The following is a 27253-nucleotide window of genomic DNA, read 5'->3' as shown; positions in this document are numbered from 1 at the left end:
GCTGTGAGCTGTGGTGTAGGTCACAGATGTGGCTCAGATCCCGAATTGCCGTGACTGTGGTGTAGGCCAGTAGCTACAGCTCCGATTGGACCCCTGGCCTGGGAACCTCCATATGCCACAGGTGTGGCCCTAGAAATGGCAAAAAGACAAAAATAAATAAATAAATCAGTAAAAGAAAATGCCTTAGAAGTTCTTTTCCCTCCAAATGCCGACAAAGCTAATATGGTAGAAGCACTGAGGCATCTGGGAGAGAACTAATCCATGTTTTAGATTTTCAAAGGCGAAGTTCTAATGATGTTGCCGCCCCACAAACAGAATATGAAAGCCTGAGAAAAAGTGACCTGTCCGTCCTTCCCCACGCACCCGGCCCCTGCCACGTCTTCACTCGTGAAACGCCTTCCCTGCACTTTACAGTCTGTGGAACAAAGAAGTCTGCAAATGGACTGAAACACTAATGATTGTACTTGTATTTAGAGATGTGATTGACAAGGCAGATCCCAGTGAAACTACAGCTAGTTTCCTCTGCTCTGATGACAGGCTCACATGGTAATTTACTAGGATTGAAAATTGTAAGATTACAAAATGCAAATAACATTCAGTTTCGGAATCCTAGTGAGGTTAATCAGGACAGAGGCCCTAAAGGAGCTTTCTTTCTTTTATATCATCACTACGTGAAATGGAGTGGAGTCAAGCGACGCTTTTAACAAGGCTTCCTTCCTCTTTCTGTGATTAGCATGTGTCTTCATGTCATCTTGCAGGGATATTGGGGTGATTCATTTCAAATAATATTGAACTCTATGAGACACGAAGACCTATGAGAAGGTGTTTGCCCATCACCCATCCTTTTCCCATCCATCTATCCGTCCATCCGGTCATCCCCTGGGCATTAATTCCCTGGGCCCTTGTTTCTTAAATCGCTACCACATTCCAGGCAGATAGTGAGCAAGAAAGATATAATTTCTTCCCTTGTGTGACTTGTATTCAAAATAGAAGTGATGGAATTTTGAAAAGAATGATTGCTCAGATACTTTAACTGTGTTAGGTTCAGCAAAGAGGCCACGATTTCCCTTGGCTGTCACTGTCAGGGGCGTGGGGTACTGGGCACACAGCTCCCTAGCCTTCCCCAAGGCTCTTCTGCCCCAAGAGTGACTCTGAGGCAGAAGTCTCCAGACCCGAGAGACCACATTGGCTGGTCCAGCATATAGTTCTGTGGTAACCAGGAAGGACAGATGCCAGAGTTTAGGTGGCCAGGAATGGCAAGAAGAGGGCAGTGCCCAGTGAAAATGCTGGCAATGTGCCAAAGCTACATGGACGACCATTATTTTTGTGGAAAGATGTAGTAGGCTTCATGAGACCATTCTGCTTGCTTAAACGACAGGTGACAAGGGTTGTTACTTTCACTTTCTGTGAGGGGATTTCGAGAAGACGTGGTTGCCTATCAGCTGGAGAGGAGGCTATAGGTGAGATGCTGATGCTGGATCGCCCTCACCTCCACTGCAGCCACCTGGGTTTTTTCGCCTTTTCCCTGGGGCACTGCCAGGACCTGCTTGTAGGACCACAGACTTCTATTCCTTCTGTGAGTTCTCTCCCTGCCTCTCCTGCCCTGTGGTTGCCAAGGCTGTTCTGGAAGACAGCAGTACATTGGCAAGTAAACAGGCATTTACAATGGACTTCAATGTTTATAGACTAAAATGTGCCTTTCTACCACAGCTGTCCCAATAGTTGGGCTAAGCAGAACGAGCTCTTCAATTTTGAGGCAGTGTTTGCATTGTCTTGAAGAAGAACCAGGTTCATAGCCAAGTGGATTTTCTGGAAATGAATGCATTCAATGAATTATTTATCAAGACTCTTGGGAATATAAATGCTGCCTTGACAATAACTTTGGCTTTTGAGTGAATTATGGGTTCTACAGTACTGGCCCCAAGGAATGTCTTAGGAGGTCAGAGAAGTAATATGTTTCATAACAGCACTGGGGTAGGAGCAGAAGGTGTGAGATTTGATGGATTTAAAGAGCTGCTTCTTCAGATGGCTTATATTTTCATTATCTAGGCCACATTTATATTCAAACATGGAATTTTGGCCACGAAATAATTAATAGAATAACTAAAACAACTAGCTAAAATATGGGGATGCCATCAATTCAGGGATTTTTGGATCAGGTAGACAAAATAACCCCTTTTTAAAAAATAATTTTTTGAAGGGAAAGATATTTCTTTTATTCAGCTCTGCACATATTCATGGCATAAATAAAGCATTTTCTTAGGATGTAGATAAGTCGTGGCAACTGAAAACTTATAAAAGTTAAAAAGAGCTTTTTTATTAAAAGCCAAAGATTGTTGGCAAAATTTAAATGCTCTTTGCCTTAGATCTGCCCTTATTTAAAGATCTAACACACTTCGTATTTCTGTATTTTAGATGACACTCATAGCATATACCTAGGATTTCCAGCTCTGCCACGTTGCATAGAATTACGAAATTATTTCATTTATGTAGTCTACATTTTGGGATCCAGTGACAAAACAGTCAAGTGTTGGCATGATAGGGCAGCAATGAGAGTAATCATTCTTTATTTCTCTGATTCTGCCTCTACCCGTTCTGTGATAAATTGTTACCTTCTCACAAGGGATTATAAAGTGTCGAGAGCTCCTAACTGAGATATTCTTCCACACTGGTTACTCCTCTGGTTTTCCCGGTGACCTCTCCTGTCTCTCAAAAGTCTAGTGTTTGATTCCAGATCTGGCTGGTCTTGCTTGTGGCTCAGATCTCTGTGTGTGTCCCGTTCTGGTTCCAACTTGCGCCAGCGATCACACCAAATATGAGAAGTTGACTTAGGCGTTCCTGTCGTGGCTCGGTGGTTAGCGAATCTGACTAGTAACCAAGATGTTGCAGGTTTGATTCCAGCCTCGCCCAGTGGGTTAAGGATCCAGCATTGCTGTGAGCCGTGGTGTAGGTCGCAGATGCGGCTCAGATCCCAAGTTGCTGTGGCTCTGGTGTAGGCCGGCAGCTACAGCTCCAGTTCTACCTCTAGACTGGGAATCTCCACATGCCTTGGGAATGGCCCTAGAAAAAGGCAAAAGAGACGAAGAAAAAAAAAAATAAGGGAAGTAGACTTAACATCAGTCTGAACCACGTGTACTTATTCTGGGCCACAAGTTCTTGCTGCTTTAGGCTCTCCGTATCTCACGGATCTGTGGCAGTGTGATTCCTGTTTTATTATTATTTCTTTTAAATATCATTCTCTTGCCTTAGATTTCCATAGTTCTACTGAGGGTTGGGAGCGGACCTGAAGCATCCAGCACATTCTTCCTAGCACTGTCACGAATGCTTCTCTGACACTTTCATTCTCCAGGGACTCTTAATTGAACACCTCTGTTCTCGACATTGTGCTGGGTGCTGGAAATAGAGTTCTGGATGCCACAGACACAGCTTCTGTCCTAAGGTCCCTTAGGGTCTAAGGAGGGCGATAGATGCAAACAATAAGTCAGTCAGTAAATTATGGTCTAAAGACAGGTATTGAAGACGTAATTACAATTGGAAAGGATGTGCAAAACTAGGAAGTAAAGACTATAATGAGGGGAAATTAAATGCCCTGAGAGGGTCTGCAGAGACTTCGTGAAGATGTAATATCTAGGCTGAGATCTGAGAGCTGAGAAGGAATTAGATAAGTGACCGTGGGCGAAACTAGAGGAAAGGCAATGGCATCTTGAGCAGAGGGGAAGTGTGTGAAAACACCGCATTCTCAGAAAGCAACTGGTATTTGAAGAAGTCAGTTAAGAGCAATGTGCTTTCTTTAATGAGGCTGGAAAGACCAGTGAAAACCAGATCAAGGGAGGCCTTGTAAGTCACAGTAAAAGGTTTGGATTTTTATTCTAAAATAATTAAAAAAAAAAACAACACTGAAAGCTTGACATTATGTAATATTCTAAAAGTACAAAATAATTTTAAAAAGTAATACATTAGATGCCTCTATCGGCATGATCAAGCCTGTGTTTACATTTGCTTCACAGGTTTGGAAGAACCAAACCCACATGCCTTCTTCCTCCCTCCCTCCCTTTCTTTCCAGATAACCTTTATCCTAAAGGTGGAACATATCACCCCTATGCATTGATGCAGTATCTAGTGAATCGCAAAAAATGCAATCCCCATGACCATGCAATTTCCCTTCTCGGTATTTATTTAAAAGAGACCTCACACATATGCACAAGAGATGTTTTCAAGAAACTTAATCACAGCATCATTCATTGCAATGAAAACAAGGGAGTAACAGAATAGTCCTCAGCAGAGAGATGAATAAGAAAGCCTGCTTTAGTCAGACAATGGAACCCTATTCATCAGTTGGGGAAAAAATGCCTTGGAGCTTACGAATTCTTGAGAATAACATTTAAAAAATAAGATGTTGGGAGTTCCCGTCGTGGTGCAGTGGTTAACGAATCCGACTAGGAACCGTGAGGTTGCGGGTTCGGTCCCTGCCCTTGCTCAGTGGGTTGAGGATCCGGCGTTGCCTTGAGCTGGGGTGTAGGTCGCAGACGCGGCTTGGATCCCGCGTTGCTGTGGCTCTGGTGTAGGCCAGTAGCTACAGCTCCGATTCGACCCCTAGCCTGGGAACCTCCATATGCCCCGGAGTGGCCCAAGAAATGGCAAAAAGACAGAAGAAAATAAATAAATAAATAAAAGCTCAGTCTGCCCACATTTCTGAGAATGAAATCACAAGGGTAGTCCAATTAAGAAGCTATTATAGTAGAGCAGTTGAACAATAATTGAAACTGGGGCAAAAGCAGACCGATTCTAGAGCTATTTAGAAAGTAGAATTTTTTAGGCCATGTGTTTGGCTATGAGGCTGCCAAGAGTGGAAAGGAGTCAAGTGATTCTCAAGTTCCTGGCTGGATTAACGTGGTCGCTTGTGCTTCTCTTTATTGACATGAGCAATAACAATTGTGTTGACAGCTCCGGGAATGGGTGGAGGTAATAAATCCAGTGTTTGAAAAATAAATGCGGGTTGCTTTCTTCAACTAGAGAATTTAGAGATAGATGGGAAATGGGTCTGGTATTCAACAGAGAATTGCAAGATGGGGATAAAACTGTGGGAGGTCATTCACTTTGTAAGCGTAGGTGGACTTGATTAGATAATACACACAGGATGAGAGGAAAAGACATCCTAGGACTGAACCCTGAGGGCCATTAAAACGAAGTGCTGTCAGTGGAGGCGGAGGGGAAGAGGGCTTAGAAATATGGGACGAGAAAGTGGTGGGGCAAAGAACATGGGGTCAAGAAAGCCAAGCAAGCAAGTTCTTTTCAGAAAAAGGGAACAGCTCTCCGTTTTGATTGCTGATAATACTTCAAGCAAGAGAAGGGATGAAAATATCTGTTGGATTTTGCTCTACAGAAGTCACTGATGGAGGTCTCGTGGTGGCTCAGTGGTAACGAACCTGACTAGTATCCATGAGGATGAGGGTTCAATCCCTGGCCTCGCTGCGTGGGTTAAGGATCCAGCTTTGCCGTGAGCTGTGGTGTAGGTGGCAGACACGGCTCAGATCTGGCGTTGCTGTGGCTGTGGCATAGGCCGACAGCTGTAGCTCCGATTTCACACCTAGCCTGGGAACCTCCATATGCCACACGTGCAGCCCTAAAAAAAGAAAGAAGTCACTGGTAATATAAAAGTGGGCACGATCAGAAGGGAGGTGCGGCTGAAAGCCATTGGGATGGATTAAGAAGTAAACACAGGAGAGAAAATGGAAATAAGCAAGAGGTGGGAACACCTTGTCTGAGCAGCTTGTCTGGGAAGGACAGGGTAACCATGAATAAGAGAATTGGGGGTTAGCAAGCTAAGGTAAAAGGAATAACTGCTTTGCTTTTGTTCATTTCCTCCTTTAAGATGAGGCAAATCTGAAGGTCTTTAAAGGCTGCCAGGGAGGATTTGGTGAAGATGGAGAGACCGAAGATACAGGAAAAAAAGAAGAAAACCAGCGGGTGAGTTGCCCCCAAAAGGTGAAATGCAGCACATTCTGCAATGAGTTATTGCGGAGTTGATTATAAAGGAAGAGGAAGAAGGATGCCGTTTCTACTGAAATGGCCGTAAAGCATCAAAAAAAAGGACTGTGGTCGTCAGCAGGTTTGCTGATCTGAGCAGCGGTGACCTGAGGGTTTTGGTACCTGACGGCTTCTTTTGTTTTTCTGAGTTGGGAGGGAAATAATCGGTGGAGAGAAAGGGCGAGGGTGGGACCGAGAGAGACTCTAGGAGAGCAGCGTTGGCGATAGCTGTTGTGGAGGGTTGGGAGGAACTCTGGACAGGGAAGCAGCATAGGCTTCCCGTCACCTTGTAGTTCCAGATGGAGGTTGGAAACTGTGAATTCATGGTGGTGCTAATATGCTTGGCCCGTTCTTGTGTATGCACACTCCATCCCCTTTGGATTAATTCTTTCACAAGAGGCTACTCATTTCTTCCTACAGACAGCCTCCCCTTCCAGATGTGCAAATCGTCTGAATTTGCCGTCGCTGTAAAGCAGAGGTCGGTCTGGGGAGAGCCAGGGTTCTTTTCTTCAACTATGCCCAGCATATTTGCAAGAACTCTGTCCAGTGGCGATATTCGAGGGCTTCGCTCTCTCTAAGTGTGTCACAAGTCCTCATGGATTTCCACTGACCGTGTTTTTAAGCCCTGGAGGAAGACTTGGATATTTTAAAAGCTCTTCATAAATGACAGAGTGAGACTCAAGTGTTCCATTTCTCAGGAACAATTTATATCATCTGTGACATAGGTTTTTATCAACTCTGGGCTGGAAACCCAGGAGCTGCGGTGCGCCTCTTGACCGTGTTTATGTCGTGCAGATTTTCATTTTTGTCATTTAGGCATCGTCTTCCTCCGGGAAAATGTCATGGGTATTCAGAAGTCTAGGAACACTGCAGAATATTCTCTTATGGTGACTGTGGTCTGATTGAGTCAGCAGCATCTTGACACACATTTGCTTTTCCATAGATTCCAAAGAACCAGTGTTTTCTTTTTTTCAAGTGACTTCATCTTCCATCATAAATGTCTCTATGCTAAGGCCTGGTGAGAGAATTCCTTGGAAACCAAAAAACATTTAGTCATTTCATGTGTATGTGGGTGTTTTTCTCTTTAATTTATGAAGTTCTTTGAGCGAGTAAATTAAAAAGTGGTGTGTTAGTATTCCCCATTTTGTTATTCTTCAAGGCAAATTTATTTCATAAGCAAGTCTATAATTTAAACAGTGTCTGTGATCTTCTATGAAACTTTAATTATATCTATACCATGCAAACGGGTTGAACCATTTTTACATGATTTTGATCAGAAGGATATGGGACAGTAGAATGATCACTCGTTGTAGGGAAGAACACTTGGGTTCCACTTCTAACTCTGGCACCAACAAACATAATCCTGAGTAACTCGGTCTGAACTCCAGTTTACAGTTTCCCGACCTATGAAAAGAGGAGTTTTATTAGGTGATTTAAAAAATATTTTCCAGATCTTAATCTCGATTTTAGGAGTTGACACAGCTGTTTGGCAGCACACAAAAAAAGTCTAAACATTTGTAACGTTTTAATTCTCATATGGTACAATTACAGATGTGCACGTTCAAGCCTGAGGTTTAAGCTCACAGTATTCATTCATTCATGCATCCTTTTTTTTTTTTCCCTTTGCTTTTTAGGTCCACACCTGTGGCATATGGAGGTTCCTAGGCTAGGGGTCGAATTGGAGCTGCAGCTGCTGGCCTACACCCCAGCCGCAGCAACGCGGAAACCGAGCCATATCAGCGACCTACACCACAGCTCATGGCAATGCCGGATCCTTAGCCCACTGGGCAAGGCCTAGGATCGAACCCATGTCCTCATGGGTCCTAGTCAGGTTTGTTAACCACTGAGCCGTGAAGGGAACTCCTATGCATACCTTTATTAAATAGTGAACATCAGAAATTTGGGGACTAGTGATGAATATGAAATATACCAATTTTTAGACGGTTCATATTGTAGCAAGGTGGATAGTTATGTGGGCAGACTACCGGAATAAATATGGTACGTGATCTTCTGATACTGTCTGCATCTCAACCTTCTCTTCTTAGCATGTCTCATCTCCTGTGTGGCGTCTTCGCCTGCCTATTTTCCAGCACTTCAGACTTCACACATCTCGTGTTGATCGATGGATCCCGCCATCTGCTCTCAAAACCTCCTCCTCTTAATGTTTGTAAAGGACACCACCATTCACCAGCTTGTTCAAGTAGAAATCTGGGAGTTTTGCCTGATTTCGGCCTCTTCTTCATTATCTCTGTATCTAATCCATCAGCAAACACTGATCAACATATGTTCAGAGCTTTCCATGCCCTTGGCTACCACTCTAGTTTAAGCCACCGTCATACCTTGTCTGGACTGCTATAAGAACCTCCTTACTGCTCTCCTTACTTCCATTCTTGTCCATTCTTGTTCCATTCTCCCATTCTTAGCTAAATTATTCCCTAAAAGCAGTCGAGAGCAATGGATTACAAATATAAATTCAATCATGGCACCTACATTCTTGGAGCCTCCATTGGGTTCCTCTTGTGTCTCAAACTAAATCAGATTGGTAGGCTCTGGCCCTCCTGACACCCAGTTTCATCATGGTGGGTCACCCCTTGGCCATAAAACTTGGTCACACTGGGTCGAGCTCTGAATCTTAAGGTTTCCGTCCACGGATCTTCATCTTGGAGATGAGCTCTCTCACCAAGAGATTGCTCATCCTCACTTCCTTTCCTATTTCATTACCATCTGCTCTTATTTTTCACAGCACTTGCATTTAATTTGATTATATTTTCATTTCCGTATTTATTGTTTAACTTGCCCACCAAATGACATCTTCATTTGGATAAGAAATTTTCAGTTTTATTCACTTAACATGTAGCACGGTCCTTATGTATAGCTTATGAAATAGTATGTGAAAAGAATCAGTCCATTATAATGACTTTTTCTCTTTTGCAACCTGAAAATATCGAGGAAATGGAAACAAAAGGCAATACTTGACATTTCTTATCAATGATGGGTCTAACAATTAGCAATTGTGCAAAGATTGGCATGATTGAAAAATAATTTGAAATTTGTAGTATTATCACATTCTTCATTTTTCAAAACAACACATCTGTAAAGAAGCATAAATAGGGAAATTCCTAATTGAACTAAGTCTTATTCTATTTAACTACTTATTCAGATATCAAGTTGTGAAAAAGTTTTAATTAGTTATGTGTTTGATGACTAATAATTTTTCACACCATTCAACTTTACTCTTGTACTCTTAGCAAAACAAACAATAATAATGTTTTTCCTTCTGATTACTTTCTCACTCCTAAAAGCCCAAGTACTAATGTGCTGATAAATTGCCATCAATTTTTATGTGAAATAATTTACTTACTTTTTGGTCTTTCCTATTACATTGTGATATTATTTATTTTTACTTAAGATCTAATATCACATCATGATGATAAATCCTACATTTATAAATAATTAATAAATAGAAAGGAGATAAAAACAATAAAGTGTTTTTCATTTATGTAGCCATTGGAAATTAATAAAAACTTGTGAATGATTCAAATTAAGTTATTTAAGAAATATGGCTATGGATAGTTCAAATTTTGTGATAAGGTGTTTATATTCCATAGTAGATAATACAGTCGATACTTAGACTCTATTAATAGGAGCTGCCTCTTTTTGTGTGTGTTATTCTCATTTCTTAGAATATGCATAGTTGTCCTTTGAAGACCCACTGTATCTCTAGAGTTCATAGTATATGAGTCTGTCACACAGTAGGTGCCTAATAAAATTTTATTGACTTTAGTGGAATATTTCTCCAAAGGATTAAGTCCTTCCATGACTATACTCTATGCCATATAAATTATTGAAACAGATCTGAATTCTATTTTGTATTATAAAAATATGACTAACATTTTTAGATATTTACAGTTAAATTTTATTTAGTTTTGGATAGTTAACACATGCACATAATATTAGGTCAAAGTACAAAAGAATATAGAGTAAAAAAAGCTATAAGAATCCTTTACGAGAGTACTTTATCAGGTCTATATTACAAATACTTGTTTGTTAAATACTTCATCATATTCATATTTTATATAATGAATTCATGAATGCATTCAACCATTTATTAGCAACCACACAGGGTATTTCAATGAGCTGAGCTCTTTGTGATTCGAAAAGATTTTAAAGCTATACTACTTGTCCTTGGAGAGCTTGCATTTTCAAATGTCAGAAGGGCATAAAGACCATGTAATTGTTTTTATTGGGAATTCTGTCCCTACCTCTGGGTTTCCTTTTTAAACTGAGATTAGATAGATAGACTGAAATATATACATATCTATAACCTGTATCTATACCTATAACAAAATAAATAGTAAAGTAATAGGAATTATTTTTTTATTGTTATTTCCGCAATACAATTTTTTTTTCCTATGGTACAGCATGGTGACCCAGTTACACATACATGTATACATTCTTTTTTCTCCCACTATCATTCTCTGTCATAAGTGGCTAGACATAGTTCTCAGTGCTACAAAGCAGGACGAAATTATTTGTTAATGTTTTAACATTATAGGAGTTTATTGTGTAAATGTTGAAGAGAAAACATAAAAAATAGGAAAAAATATTCCTCTCCTATGCTTTTTGGGAAGTGCAACCAATGTTAATAATCTTGACACACTCTCTTTTTAGTCTTTTTTCTAGGCATATTTTAATGTTAAGGTCATACCATAACATAAGGTTTTGTCATTTCCATTAATGTGTTATGAATATTATCAGTGCTTTTTAATAATTATAAAATATTCTATATATACTTACATCTTATTTTACTGTTATTCCATTTGGAAACATCTGGATTATTTCTACTCTGTATTAATATAAACCACACCATGACTAATATTTTGTGGTACATATCTTTGTCTGCAGTTTTTCCCCATTGGGTAAAATGACTGGACCTCATGGAGATATTTTTTATGCGTTTTCAGATGTGTTGCAATAGCATTTAAAATATTCGACAACTCTTAATTAAGCTAAATTTACTATGAATACGCCAGCTTATTGTCTCATAACTCCCTTTGGTTGGAATTATTATTTACTATTGCTCATCCTTTAAAACGCAAGCATTGGAGAGCTCAAGTATTGCAGCCAAGGTCATGTAGGTAGTTTATGCTGTCCAGGGTTTGTCTTTTGTTTGTTTGCTTGTTTTTGTTTTTTAACTGAATGAAATATTCTTCAAATTCCTGAATGCTTTTCAATTTTCAAAACTTTCAGACATATGATTTCATTTAATCCAATAACAACCCTTTTTCTCTCCCTCCCCCCTTCCCTCTCCCCACTGGTAACCACTAGTTTGTTCTCTAAATCTGTGAGCCTGCTTCTTTTTTGTTTTATTCACTAGTTTATTGTATTTTTTAGATTCCACATACAAGAGATATATACTGTAGTTGTCTTTCTCTATCTGATTTATTTCACAGGGCATAATGCCCTCCAAGTCTATCCATGGTGCTGCATGTGGCATAATCTCATTCTTTTTTATGGCTTCATACTATTCCTGTGTGTGTGTGTGTGTGTGCGTGTGTGTGCAGACACATGTGTGTGTGTGTGTGTATGTGTGTGTATCACTTCTTTATCCATTCACCTGTTAATGAATGCTTAGATTGCTTCCACATATCTTAGCAATTGTTGATAATGCTTCTATGGACATTGGGGTGCATGTATTTTTTCGAATGAGTGTTTGGGTTTTTTTGGATTGACATTGGTGGATCATACAGTAGTTCAGTTTTTAGTTTTTTGAGAATCCTCCATGCGCTTCTCCACAGTGGCTGCACCAATTGACATTCCTACCAATAGTCCAGGAAGTAGAAGCAGGTTTCAATGGAGATTTTTCTGACTCTCAGGATATACAATCTGAATTGTTTTGCTTGGCTACGATGTAAAGTATCATTGACTAGGTGACCTGAAAAATGGAAATTTATCTTCTTGGGCTGGAAGCCTAAGGTTGAGGTGTTGAGAGATGTGGTGTCCTCTGAGCACAGCTTGCAGATGGCTGCCTTCTCACTGTGTCCTTCCATGGTCTGTCCTCTGTGCATGCATGTCTGTGCTCTAATCTCTTCTTCTTAGAAGGACTAGTCATACGGAATTAAAGCCCATCCAACAGTACCTTATCTTAACTTGATCCCCTCTTCAAAGGCCCTTTTCCAACCGCAGTCATATTCTGAGGTACTGGGGGTCAGAACTTCGGTATATGAATTTTGAGGTACGCATTTCAGCTCATGACACCATCCTATAATAAATACGTGTTTCCAAAAGGGATAGTCTCCCTTACAGCCAATTGTAAAATGTCATTTCCTTTATGATGTATGATAAAGTATTTTTTAATTAAAAAACCTTTTGTTTTTAATGTTTCTTGAACTTATAGATAAAACAATTTGACATAAAACAACAACAACAAAGAGAAGTATAGCAGAAAGGAGGAAACAAAATTATTATTATCCATAGATGATATGACTATACCACTAGAACTACACCCCATCCAAAATTACCTGGAAAGCTCTTCAAATTTTGAGGGATTCTTTAAGAACTTGGATATAAAATAACTATTCAAAACAAGTAACTTTTCTATTATTAAATAAAAAAATGTCTTTCCAGCAGCAGCAATTTCACTGTAGAAAATTTTATTATGAAATATACATATGAGACTGAACATAACCTGTACACATAAAATATAACAAAAAACAGACAGATGTACAGTCCACGTCAGTTAAGAAATGGAAAAAGCACAGTTCCCCAAACATCTGTGTCCTTTCAACTCCAAGATGTAATCACTATTCTGATGTATTTGTCACTCCTTTCTTTTTTTAAAAAAATAGTTTTCACATGTCTGTGTATATCATTAAGCTATATATTTTGATTTTGATTTTATTAGTGCTTTATAGAAGTGTGATAGGTCTATGTATGCTCTTCTGTGAGAAGTTTTTTCATTTGACATGTTTTTGAGATTTATCTATATTGTTTTGTATAGTTGGAGTATATTCATTTTTATTGCAGTCTAGTATTCCATGATATAAAAACACCGTAGTTTATTTATCCATTTTCTTGTCTAAGGCTGTTCAGAGTTGCCACTTTTTATGTTCTAAATAACTCTTCTATCAAGATTTGTGTCCCTTTGGATACATGTTCAAGAGTATTCTAGGCCAGTGACTTTTAAGTTGTTTTGACTCCAACTCTCAGGAAATAATTCATTTTATATTATAGTGCAGTACACATACAAACACATATGCAGGTGCACATGTGATTAAAACAATATTTTTACAAAATAATATTATATGGAGTGCTCATTGATATTTTCTATTCTATTCTATATATATATATTTTTTTTTTTGTCTTTTGTTGTTGTTGTTATTGTTGTTGTTGTTGTTGTTGCTATTTCTTGGGCCGCTCCCGCGGCATATGGAGGTTCCCAGGCTAGGGGTTGAATTGGAGCTGTAGCCACCGGCCTACGCCAGAGCCACAGCAACGCGGGATCCGAGCCGTGTCTGCAACCTACACCACAGCTCACGGCAACGCCGGATCGTTAACCCACTGAGCAAGGGTGGGGACCGAACCCGCAACCTCATGGTTCCTAGTCGGATTCGTTAACCACTGCGCCACGACGGGAACTCCTCTATTCTATATTTTTAAATGCTGGTTGTAGACCAAAAATTTGATTTTATGGTGCCCAAATATGCTATTTCAAAGTAGTAAAGAATAATATGGACTTATACTCTATGTTAATAGTATGGAATGCTTCATATTACTCGCCATAAGAAGGATGGCTTTAAAATTCTTCCAATATGGTAAAAACTTCCCTTAAATCCATTTTAATCATATCTATTCCTTTCTCAAAGTGCCTCTTAATCTGATAGATGTTACATCATCCAGCCCCCTCCTCTCTAACCAGTTTTTCTGTGTCTTTCTCACCATTTCTAGAGTCGACCCACCAATATTCCTGCCCTTTCAAAATGTCTGTGTGTATCTCTACTCTTTTATTGTGCAGAAAAATTTAGCCTGAGGATCCATTCATTTTGAAACAGGAGGTTTTACATAATACAATTTCCAAAATATAAGTATGTATCCATTAATAAATCCTGAAATCAAACTAGTGGGTAAAACCAGTGTTTTTCATTGAAATATCTCAGATCAGAATATAAGTAGGTTAGATGTTTGCTACAATTATGTGTGTGTGTGTTATGCACATGTGCACTAGGTTGCAATAATATATATTCATTATTTTAGGTATGTAACAAAATATTTTTTTCCATCATATTCTCCTTAATAAATAAAACAGAACAAAACAACAACGAAAAACCAAAACAACGTCTTAATTTTCTTTACACTGAATTGCACTATGTGCTCTGACAGCCTCTCCCCACTTCATCATCGAAACCCCCGGGGGTGTTTTTATGTGGTGCAAACTGACCCTGGGCCTCAGGCAAGCTCATCGGTGTTGGAATTGCATGGGGTCTGAGTTTCATAACTGCCAGCTTCAGCCCTTAGCGCCCCCTACGTCTTTAATAGGGATCAGATGGAATTTTTCAGAGTTACTTTATGACAATGAAATCCAGCAGGATTTCCATCTCCCGAGAGTTGAGTTAACACAGGGTTACTTCGTCAACCTGTCCTGTCAGCCCCGCGGTCTAGTTCTGAGGGAAGTGTGCTTGGGGGACCACGATGAGCTTGCTTGCCTCGTACTTCCCCACCTTGAAGGCAGCCTCGAGGGCCCAGCCTGGCTCCGAGGAGTCTTGGGATTGGGGTGAGAAAGCGTCCCTCCTTCCTTGGGGCCTCAGTGGTCCAGGAGCCCACCTCGGATCTCCAAGGCAGGACTACACCACCTCGCTGCTCTGGTGCTTCTTGTGATTTTCTTGTTCCTTCAGGGTACGCACCTCTGCTGTCTGTCTCTTCTTTCCGATTTGGTTTCACTGATCTCTAAGATCTGGACAGGCTCTGGGGCATCCTAAGCTTTTCCAGTCCCCCGTGCCAGGGTGCTGATATGTTGTTGATTCTGCCTCGATCCAGGCATCTTCAGTTCTTTCAAGGGCACTCCACCTAACCTTCCAAAGCTTGCTACCAGAATCTTTTGATTCTGTATAAACACTCAGAGCAAATCTCTCTCTCATGTTTACATATGCTTATAAATACAAGAATCCACACATCTCTCCATCTTTTCTTAAGCTCCTTTGAATGAAGTGAAATGGTCGTCTGTAGTCATGGAGCTTTGGGGCATTGAGTTCTCATATAATTACAGTGCAGTCCTGGAATCCTCTAAACTCCTAGGTCGTCTCTGTTATTTGTCTCGCTGGGAGGCTCAATATGGTACACAGAGGCATGCTCTAATCATGACTCGGAAGGCAGCATACCATGCATGCATGTATTTTCAGATTTCAGTGTTTTAGGTCTGTAACATTCTAAGTGTAACACGTTACATTCCTAAAATAAATTTTTGTCTGAGCCCCAGTGTTTCTAGTTAGTCTGTGCCAGATAATATCTCCAGAGATTTCAATGATAAAAATGGCTCAATTATTCTGCAAAATGAAAGATAACAGACACCAGCAAAGAAGGTTTTAAAATGGCAAAGAGGCTGGTGGGTCAGTGTTTTAAAAACTTCATAATATACACTGTAGCCTCCAAACATTCCTCTTTCCAAGAGGAATTTCACTTTGGAGCAGGTGAAGCATAGCAAGCTCTGACGCTTCTGCCTCAGACCTGGTAGTATGTTAGAGCCTGCACCTGTTGACTCAAGAGAGCTGTTTGTGTGCATTTATTTCTAGCCCTGCCTTGAGTGACATCATGTTATGGACAACAGCAATGTTGAAATTGGCCTGGGTGGGAGTATTTACACCACGGAAATTGGCAAATGTGTAAGACTATAGATCTAGATCTAGATATGGATATGGCTTTTTAAAATATTTACCATCACACATCTATTTACACCTGATTTTGATTTGATTTTCTTTTCCAGGAAGCAGTATAAATAATATAATTTATATTATCATATTATCTCATATATGGAGAGTTGGAGTTAAACTGTAATTTTCAATCTAGAATTTCACATGGATTCCCCTGGATTAATTTATTAGAGTAAGATTTTATAACATTGGGTCCCTCTGCCTTTTCAGTGGAAATGGCTGGTTCTGAATACCTGCTTAGCTCTCTCACCTGCGAAAAGCTAAAAGTGCAGCTGAGGAGTTTTCCACACTCTTACTCTACATTTGATGTGATCTGTTATCACACCTCTTGTCGGTTCAATATCTACTGACTTGCCTCTCACAGTCATTATAGGAATGCAATGTTGCCTCAATTCTGAGTTGATAATTCAAACTGAGTTGCAGCGGGACATGTGTGTTAGGGCAAATATTCTAGATAGAAACCATCAAGGGTGGATCTGAATGTAACTGGACTCCCTTGGAAATCGCTGCTGTTGCCTTGAGCTGCCCTGAGACCAACTCATACATCAAGGAAACCATCCAGGTGAGAACGCTACTGTAAATTCCTATATTACACACGTACACCTCCTAAACCCTGTAAGCGCTGGGAAGTGATGTAGACCTATATTAAAATGTTTTTTTAAAATTAAAAAAGGAGAAAAATGGTTTTGAGATGAGATCATTGGTTCTCATGAGAGAGTGATGTGGCTCCCTAGAAGCCAGGTAGCCATGACAAGAGACATTTTCGGGTGTCCCAATTAAGGGAAGAGTGCTGGGAGTTCCCGTTGTGGTGTGGTGGTTAACAAATCCGACTAGGAACCATGAAGTTGCAGGTTTCATCCCTGACCTTGCTTGGTGGGTTAAGGATCTGGCATTGCCGTGAGCTGTGGTGTAGGTCGGATCCCGCATTGCTGTGACTCTAGTGTAGGCCAACGGCTACAGCTCCGATTCGACCCCTAGCCTGGGAACCTCCATATGCTGTGAGAGCAGCCCTAGAAAAGGCAAAAAGACAAAAAAAAAAAAATAAAAGGGAAGAGTGCTGTTGCCTGCAGAGTCTAGCACTTCCTGCTAAACTCAGTAGAATGCAAGGGAATGTCCCCACAATGTCAATATGCTCAAACCAAGAAACCCTGGTTTGGGTGGATAGGGGTCTTACACAATCTGTCACCTTATGAAACTTCCTATGGGATTCATTTTAATTACTTCTACTCACCATCTTTGGCAGCTGTCACCAATCTTCAGGCTGCCCATCCCTTCCTCTCCTAAGCCACACTTAATTTTCTTATTTGGAACAATTTAGCGATGGCTTAGTCCTCTTATTTCCTCCTGTCTCCCCTGCATTCTCCAGAATTATCTTATTTGCCACTCAGCAGGGCAAAAGAGGTTCCTTAAGATCTACTCGCCTTAGAGAGAGTTAAGGCAAAGAGGTAGGGAAAGCTATAAATAATAAGTGAGGTTTTCTTTTCTCACACATGGAAGAGCTAAGTTAACCTTAGATGCATGGGTAATATCTCTCTTTACATTTATTTTTTTCCATTTAAGTTTTTCACGCTTTCCACTTTGTTCTTTATTCAGGTAATTAAAAGGTAGTAACGCAGCAGGTGGATTTTTCCCAGCTGTCAGAAGTCCTGCTAAAATATGGTTTAGAACACCTTGAATCAAAAGGGACCTGACAAAGTGTTTTTTTAAAAAATCGAACAATGAATGTGCTTCTTTGGAAAGTTTATTTTCCATCCATTACTATACTTTGAAGTAGAATTACTAATTGTTATTCAACTATATTTCATTACAGTTAACTGGCTTCCAACATTTGAAAATGATTTACTCCCACTACTTACAGAAGCTACTAATAGTAGCCCCTAAATCGTAGTCTTGACAGGAGAGCTTCATGTTCTTTACTGATTACATTGTTTTTGCAGCTCCAAATTTAACAAGGTGATTATATTCCGTGAATTTTTGTACTTTGTGAAATTTTTTAGGACATGATGCTGCTGAAAGGATCCCAGTTTTTAAATTGGAACCTTAAATTTTCCTCCCACCTCAAAGATAGTCCCAAATTTTAACCGTTCCAAAAGAAACAGGCCCAAATGGTCTCCGGGAAAATTCATGCAGAGGTTTACAAGGGCTTTTATGTATGACCACATGAGTGGATATAGAAGCACTTCAAAGATAAACTTGCTTCCTCTTAGACAGTGACGTCTGAAACTCATGGAAATGCCTGGTTACATACACCCAAATCACGGGAAACATTTGGCATCTTCCAAGGAAAAACAAGAGAGTAGGGACTGGAAACGGGGGCAGTTACCCTCCTTTGTTAGTAGGAACTAGTTAATCAGATTAAGCCATGGTTCTGCTACTGCGTAATCTGTCGGCATATCATAACACTTTTTGGAACGTCTGTAAAATGGGAACGCAGTGTCCGCCATGACTCCGTCACCACGCTGTGTGAATGATTCAGGGAACTCATGACTCTCTTAATAAATATTTACTTAAAACCTAGGATGTAATGGACTCTCCAGTAGATGAAACAGATGTAGTGATGAGAAAGGAAGTCAAGGTCTTAGCTGTTTTGTTGCTTTCAGTATTAAGCACTCTGGCATTGAAAGAGCAGTGTGTACTGTAGCACCTGCAGCCCCCAAAAGCTTTTTAAAAGTCCCAAATCTCAGGCCCTCTGAATCAGCATCTGTATTTTAACAAGACCCTCAGGTGATTCACATGTATGTTAAAGTTTGATAAACATTGGTCTAGCCGATATTATAAAAATTAATTTTAAGCTTAGGAAAGTGATATGCAAATATTTTTAAAAGGCCAATTACTCCCAAAACTAAGCAAAGAGAGATACAAATTATATTTAAACTTACAAAGAAGTATGTGCACCTGTGCTTACTTAAGTCCAATACTTTGTGTTTAAATTATTGGTAAAAGATAAATTGTAATTATTATTTATATTATTATTAGACATCTTCATTTTAGCACTAAAGGAGTTCAAGAAAATAAATAAGATTTCTGGGGGAAACTATCCACTGAAACTCATGTGTAAGAAAACAAGAGGGAAGAAACTCCTGATTCGAATCATTTGAACTATGGAATCATCCTTACATTATCCTTGGAAAACAGTATATCATAGTACTTGCTCTTTGTGAAATCATAAGCAAAAAACATAACTGGAAAAAATGTTTTTCCTTTTGGGAAAGAAAGTAAGTATAGTTAAAGCAGAGAATAAGAAACAAACAGATGGGTAAGAAAAAATAGCAGAGATGACTTGAGACAAGTAATGAGTCTGAAAAGGAAAGAGTAAGTTAGAAAGTATATAGTGTGTCTCCGGTGGCTACTCAGACATCGAAAAGACGAGTATATTTCAAGGCTTGATATTCAGAACAGCCACAAACTCCTGTTGGTAATTTAGCAGAGACATTATGTCAAGGACAAAATCCACACACACAAACTCATACTCATCCAAATTGCATGCAATTGCTTATGACAAGTCCTTGTTGGCATCCTCTTATCATGGCAAACATCCCCAGTATTTCTAAACAGTGTCATGAAGGAAGAAAACAGAAAAAAAGTCCTGAGCCTGGGGCACAGATTTTCTGTAGGGAAAAAAAAAAAAAAAAAAACAAGAAAAAATTGAATGGCTCTATAGGAAACTATTGTCCATGTGCAAAAATGTTTATAAACTGTATAGACACTACACATATAAAATATATACTCTCAAGCATTATTTCCTAAAAGGTAAATTGATAGATAGATGATAGATAGATGAGAGATAGATAGATGATAGATTAGATGATAGATTAGATGATAGATAGATGATAGATTAGATGATAGATTAGATGATAGATGATAGATTAGATGATAGATTAGATGATAGATAGATGATAGATAGATGATAGATTAGATGATAGATAGATGATAGATTAGATGATAGATTAGATGATAGATAGATGATAGATAGATGATAGATTAGATGATAGATGATAGATTAGATGATAGATTAGATGATAGATGATAGATTAGATGATAGATTAGATGATAGATAGATGATAGATTAGATGATAGATTAGATGATAGATAGATGATAGATTAGATGATAGATAGATGATAGATTAGATGATAGATTAGATGATAGATTAGATGATAGATGATAGATTAGATGATAGATAGATGATAGATTAGATGATAGATGATAGATTAGATGATAGATAGATGATAGATTAGATGATAGATGATAGATAGATGATAGATTAGATGATAGATGATAGATTAGATGATAGATGATAGATTAGATGATAGATAGATGATAGATTAGATGATAGATAGATGATAGATTAGATGATAGATAGATGATAGATTAGATGATAGATAGATAGATGATAGATAAAGATGACTTTTCTGTTTACAGAACAGTTAGCTTCAGTTTAAGGACTGGGAAGATTCCAGAATTAACCCTCCTATTATTGATTTGAAGCTTGCTAAAAGAACACAGTACAGGAACACAACCAAAGTATTGTGCGAACAGTGTAGGATCAATCATTTGCCAAATTCTGCTACTCAGGCAGTACACTGTTCATCTATGGCGTGCTTAATAACAGAAGAGAATTGAATCCAGCTTGTCCCTCCTTGGGAGGTATTTCCCATGTGATACCCATAGAGCTTCAGGTCATCTATTCACCAAATATTAATTGGGCCACTAATATGTACCGGTTGTGGTGAGGGGGGTAAATTTGCAATCAAATTGAATATATGAAAATGATAGTAGCAGCTGAATTAATGTTAACCTTCCACTTAGAAGCCAACCCCAGACTTATCTTAGTTCCTACACCTGGCCTCTGTAATAACCCCGTCAAAAATGTTATTGCCTAGATGTCACTAATGGAGAGAACATTGCATGACCGAGTGTTGTGTATACAGCACTTATATAGAGTATGGAGATGAGAGCAAACTCAAATAGAAGAGGCAACAAATGATTTAATAATATTGATGTTCAAATATTTTTTTAAGATTTTTATATTTTCTATCATAGTTGATTTACAATGTTCTGTCCATTTCTGCTGCACAGCAAAGTGACCCAGTCATACATACATACATATATATACACACACACATATCATATATATACAATATATGTGCATATATATGTGTATATATATAGATGCATTCTTTTTCTCACATTATCCTCCATCATGTTCCATCATCACAAGTGACTATAGTTTACAGTGCTATACCGCAGGATCTCATTGCTTATCCACTCCAAATGCAATAGTTTGCATCTACTAACCCAAACTCCAAGTCCATCCCACTCCCTCCCCTTCCCCCTTGACAACCACAAGTCTGTTCTCCAAATCCATGAGTTTGTTTCTTTCTTGTAGGTAGGTTCATTTGTGTCATATTAAATTCCAGGTATAAGTGATATCATATGGTATTTGTCTTTCTCTTTCTGACTTACTTCACTTAGTATGGAAGTCTCTAGTTCTATCCATGTTGCTGCAAATGGCATTACTTTGTTCTTTTTATGGCTAAGTGGTATTCCATTATGTATAAATACCATGTCTTTTTAATCTATTCATCTGTCATTGGACATTTAGGTTCTTTCCATGTCTTGGCTTTTGTGAGTAGTGCTGCAATGAACATAAGAGTGCATGTATCTTTTTCAAGGACAATTTTGTCCAGTATATGCCCAGGAGTGGGATTCCTGGGTCATATGGTAGTTCTATATTTAGTTTTCTGAGGTACCTCCATACTGTCTTCCATAGTGGTTGTACCAATTTACTTTCCCACCAACATTGTAGGGGGGTTCCCTTTTCTCCACACCCTCTCCAGCATTTGTTATTTGTTGACTTGTTAATGATGGTCATTCTGACCAGTGTGAGGTCGTACCTCACTGTAGTTTTTATTTGCATTTCTCTAATAATTAGTGATGTTGAGCATTTTTTCATGTGCCTGTTGGCCACCTGTATATCTTCTTTGGAGAAATGTCTATTCAGGTCTTTTGCCCATTTTTCAATTGGGTTGTTGGGTTTTTTGCTGTTGAGTTGTATAAGTTGTTTGTATATTTTAGAGATTAAGCCCTTGTTGGTTTTATCATTTAAAACTATTTTCTCCCATTCTGTAGGTTGTCTTTTTTTTTTAATGGTTTTCTTTGTTGTGCAAAAGCTTGTAAGTTTGATTCAGTCCCATTGGTTTATAATTTATTTATTTATTTATTTATTTTTGGCTTTTTGGGCCACACTCTCAGCATGTGGAGGTTCCCATGCTAGGGGGCGAATCGGAGCTACAGCTTGCTGGGCTACACCATAGCCACAGCAATGCTAGATCCGAGCCGCATCAGCAACCTACACCACATCTTATGGCAACACTGGATCCTTAACCCACTGAGCAAGGCCAGGGATGGAACCCTCAACCTCATGGTTCCTAGACAGATTCATTTCTGCTGCACCACGACGGGAACTCCCCCTTTGGCTTATTTTTGACCTTCAAGCATTTTGCGGTAACAACAGTCATTACCATTAATTCCTAGAGTGATGCAAACTGCAAACTAGTTGCTTCACTGGCCCCGGAAAAAAAAAATTGACAAAAATAATTAAAAACACAAGTAGCATAGTGCTGGACATTTATTCATTCAATTTTTTTTTTCTATTTTAGGGCAGCTTATATGGCATATGGAAGTTCCCAGGCTAGGGGTTGAATAGGAGCTACGGTTGCCAGCCTACACCACAGCTTATGGCCACACTGGTTACGTAACCCACTGAGCAAGGCCAGGACTTGAATCCACATCTTCATGGATACTAGTGAGGTTCATCACTACTGAGCCACAGTGGGACCTATTTATTCATATTCTACATGTTTATTGAGCACATGTCATAGGACATAACCGTTCTAGCCCCTAGAGGTGGAGTAATTAACAAGAAAATTTGGTCCCGGTCTTCTTGTATCTTACAAACTAGTGAGGAAGATATTGATCAAGCAATTTTACTTAAGATGAGGCTCCAGGGTTCTAGAACTATATATAGGGCTACCCTTGTAAGAGTGTGGTGTAAGGGAAAACTTTCTTTAAAGAAGTGATAGTAAGCTTTGGAAAGAAAGGTAAAATTTTATTTTATTTGTATTTTAAAAACTTTTCTGGCCTTGACTATAGCACACTGAAGTTCCCAGGCCAGAGATCAAACCTGCACCCCAGCCAGATTCTAAACCACGAGGCCATCAAGGAACTCCAGAAAATTTAAAACTATCAATTCTGATCATCAGTTTGAAAAGTCTGATTGGAAAAAAATCAAAAACAAAAACCAATTCTGGAACATCCAGAATTTTTTTAAATTGTTTTATATTAGAAATAAAATGTAGAGACACACAGGAAACAGGAGATAGATCTGAACCAATTAGAGAAAATACCACCAAAAGATTTTATGGAGAGAGATGTTCTACCACACGACTGAAGATTCAGGAGAAGACAAAAGAAGTTACAAGAGGAGCTGTAGGTAAAGGGATAAATGGCTGAAAAATTTCCAAAGAAGATGAAAGACACCGAATCCCAAATTCAAACACTCCCGCCCCTCAAATTTCAAATAGGATAAATAAAACAAATCTATGTCTAGAACCAAGAGAGTGAAAATATAGGATACCAGAGGCCAAAAACCAATCTTAAAAACAGGGAGAAAGAGAGATTACTTATAAGGGAACTACAATTAGACTGACAGGTAATTTCTGAATAATAACAAAGTGTCTCAGTAATGTAATCAATAAAGCCAGACAAATGGTCTTCAAAATGTTAAAAGTTTCTTTGTAGAATTCTCTTTGCAGCGAATTTTTTTTTCCAAGAAGGAAGATGAAATATAGGTGTTTTTGGAGTGAGAAACTTTGTTTATAAGAGATCCTTACTAAAGGAATATCTGTAAGAATGTATGTCAAGAATAAGGGAGCTCATCTCAGAAGGAACACTGATAGGCAAAGGGATTGGTGAGCAAAGAAAATGATAAAGCATGTGAGAAAATCTAAACAAATATTGTACAAAACAATAATTAGGGCACGTCATATTAGATATTACATATCCTAAGATAATTAATATTATACATTAGAGATTTCTTTTTTTTGGTCTTTTTTTTAGGGCCACACCCACAGCATCTGGATGTTCTCAGGCTAGGTGTCTGATTGGAGCTGTAGCCTCTGGCCTACGCCTTCATATGCATCGCCCCAGCAATGTCAGATCCAAGCTGGTCTGCAAAATACACCACAGCTCAGAGCAATGCTGGATCCTCAACCCACTGAGTGAGGCCAGGGATTGAACCCGCATCCTCACGGATGCTAGTCAGATTCGTTTCCGCTGAGCCACTTAGGGAATGCCCATTAGAGATTCCTAACGAGAGAAACTTGTGAACATGAACATGAGGAGACATTTACAGAAATGTTCAAAATAGCCTTTTGAATAATAAAATTTACACATAAGTGCTCTGAAAAAAAATCAAGTAGAGGTAAAAAGAAAAAGAGTGACTTGGGGGTAGGTATTACTATTGTGGAAAGGGCTGCTTTATTTTAGCAGGAAAAAAATCTCCTTCTGAAGAGGTGACCCTTAGATGGTTTTAAATCTGAAAACTCAGGACTCTGAGCTTATAGTGATGCATAAGTTGCAGACTGTTAGTTTCAACAATCACCCAGTATTCCTCCTTTTTAACAACTTTAGTAGTGGATAGCAGGAGATTGGGGGGAAAAAATAAGTCTAAATAACAGATATGGAAAATGGGACTGACAGTTGGGAATCTTGCGTTCTAGAGTAGACAAGGTATTTAATTTCTTCTGTCTTCAACTTTCTCTTTTATGAAAGACAGTGTTGGATTTGATGGTGGCTAAGATTCCTTCTAGCTCCAGAAGTTTAGGATGAAAGAAGGGCCAACTGGGGGCAGGTTTTTTTTTTTTTTTGGTTTTTTGTTTGTTTGTGTAAGAAAGTATCAGAGTAAATGAAATATGTATATGTATTTATAAAATTTTTTAACTAGCTTGTGGACATCTGACAATTGCTAATACCACCAGAAAATAACAATATGCCTGTTCAGATATAAAGCAATTTTTTCTTAATACAGTAGAATTTTCATTGAAATATATTATATACTCAAATCACTGGTTCAGATATGCATAAGGGTTGAGATTCATTACTTGGTGGTTTTGTTAAATAAATTTTCATATTTACAATGATGTGGTCATTCGATGCAGCCATGTATTAATTTTCTCTTAAATTAGGATCTTCTTAAGGATAAAACAAAGATAACTTAGCTTCCCTCCAAATTTGGCAGTAGTTTCTCAAACTCTCACAAACCTATGGTTTTAGTACTGAATTCTGATAAGAGGGGAAAATGAAGACAGTCTGTTTTTATTTGTGGCTTGATTGCAATGCCTTGTTTTTAGATAGAAACCGAGAGGGCTCTTTCTCCATAATTTCATAGCCAGTTTGTTTCATATAATCGCCAAAGGCAGCTTGGGTCAACTTGAAATTTACTAATTATAAGAATAATGCAGGATTCTTTGCTTCCTATCTTCTTTGAACATTTTTGTGAGCTTGAATCTCACTTCTTAAATGTCCTGCCTTTACTGATTGTCAGCACATCACAGTCAGTTAGAAAAAGTACCGAAGCATCTGTAATCACCGTTTTCCTCTCTTCCCTCCTTCATTCAACTAAGCGATGAAACCATTTTTCTCTATTATCATTTTGCCATATTGAAAAACATATTTGAAGTTGAACTTTTTAAGGAAAAGTACTTGAAACAAACACATTCTATCAAATCTCATCAGAATGCGCCTTTAAAAAATATGACTTTCTCTGTGGCTAGGGACCACTTCAAGGCTATAAACCAACACACTATATTTTATCATTTTAAATTTCAAAACTTTTTTTCTTTTATTTAAATATGTACTTACTGTTTTTCTCTGTCTGAAGTCAATATATACTTTGTTTAAACATAGAGGTTGAACTATATTTAAGTATGACTTCAGTTATGGGAGCTAGGGTAAAAAGAAAGACCAAGTCTTGGCTACAAGTAATTAACACCCTACATTTTGGGGAAGTGAAAATGGATGATCAGGTTGAGGCTGCTGAATATATAAAAGCAAAAGTGAAGAGCTTATCTATTACTATGTTAATTAAGGAGAGTAAGATTAATATTTAATACAATAATTTTTTAAACACAATATATGTATTTAAGCCAATTCTATGTGTCAGTGAAAGATAATATGCTTCTTGTTCTGAAAGGTTGTGGGTCCCCATAGTATTTTCAAAGTGTGTTGCACTGGGTATTTGTCCTCTCTGATGCTCTGATGAAAGCAGGGTTTCTTGGAGTTCTCCCTGTGGGGCAGCAGGTTAAGGATTTGAGTGCAGTGGCTCAGGTTGCTGCAGAGGCATGGGTTCAATCCCTGGCCTGGCACAGGGTTTGTTTAAGGATCTGGCTTTGTTGCAGCTATGTTGTAGGTCACAGCTGTGGCTTGGATTCAATCCCTGGCCCTGGAACTTCCATGTGCCATGGTTGAGGCAAAAGAAAGAAAAAGAAAAAACAAAACCCAAATCCCCAAAACAGGGTTTCTTTGTCAAGTATTTTTCATATATGAAAGACTGAAAATTTCTGCTAAAGAAAAATCTGTTTAATTTTGTTTACCTGATGGTTTCTTGTCATACTTGTCCCTGGATCTCTTTTTACTGAGTAATTTTTTTTTTCATGTTATGTCTCCTACTATTCTATGGGAAGAGAGTTTTAGAAGCACACTTTGGAGAAAATTTGAGTGGTAATAGGACAAATTGCTTATTTCTGTTTATAAAAACAGTAACGAGGAGTTCTCTTCATGGCTCTGTGGTTAACCAACCCGACTGGGATCCATGAGGATGTGGGTTTGATCCCTGGCCTTGCTCAGTGGGTTAAGGATCTGGCATTGCTGTGAGCTGTGGGGTAGGTCATAGATGTGGCTTGGATCTGGCATTGCTGTGGCTCTGGTGTAGGCCGGCAGCTGTAGCTCCGATTAGACCTCTAGGCTGGGAACCTCCATATGCACTGGGTGTGGCCCTAAAATAGCAAATAAATAAATAAATAACAACAATAATGAATAATATAATCAGTAACAATACTTGACAGTTATGAAGCTTTTAGGTATCAGATGCTTCTCTAAGTTCTTAATGACTATGACACTTGTTTTTAAAACTGAGGAAACTAGACCTCAGGGCGGGAAGTCACTTGCCAAAGAGTAGACAACTGCAAGAATGGACTGTAAACTTGAACCTGAGCAGGCTGGATCCAGAGTCCACATGTATCAC

The 27253-nt window shown here is 38.7% G+C and overlaps 1 protein-coding gene across 2 annotated transcripts in view; it reads left to right on the top strand.

Annotated features, from left to right (window-relative positions):
• Positions 1–5961, top strand: part of TMTC2 (transmembrane O-mannosyltransferase targeting cadherins 2) — a 415894-nt gene extending 409933 nt beyond the window's left edge. For both annotated transcript variants that reach the window (XM_047788345.1, XM_047788343.1), the window contains one exon: positions 5873–5961. Coding sequence is in view for 1 of the 2 variants with exons in the window: in XM_047788343.1 (XP_047644299.1) it covers positions 5873–5887 (15 nt within the window). In the remaining variant the exon portion in view is untranslated. The remainder of the gene's footprint in view (positions 1–5872) is intronic.
• The last annotated feature ends 21292 nt before the right edge of the window (positions 5962–27253 follow it).

Source organism: Phacochoerus africanus, chromosome 7 (genome assembly GCF_016906955.1).
Source record: "Phacochoerus africanus isolate WHEZ1 chromosome 7, ROS_Pafr_v1, whole genome shotgun sequence".
Lineage (NCBI taxonomy): Eukaryota > Metazoa > Chordata > Mammalia > Artiodactyla > Suidae > Phacochoerus > Phacochoerus africanus.
The sequence above is the reverse complement of the archived record's forward strand: the minus strand, read 5'-3'. Positions and strand labels throughout refer to the sequence as shown.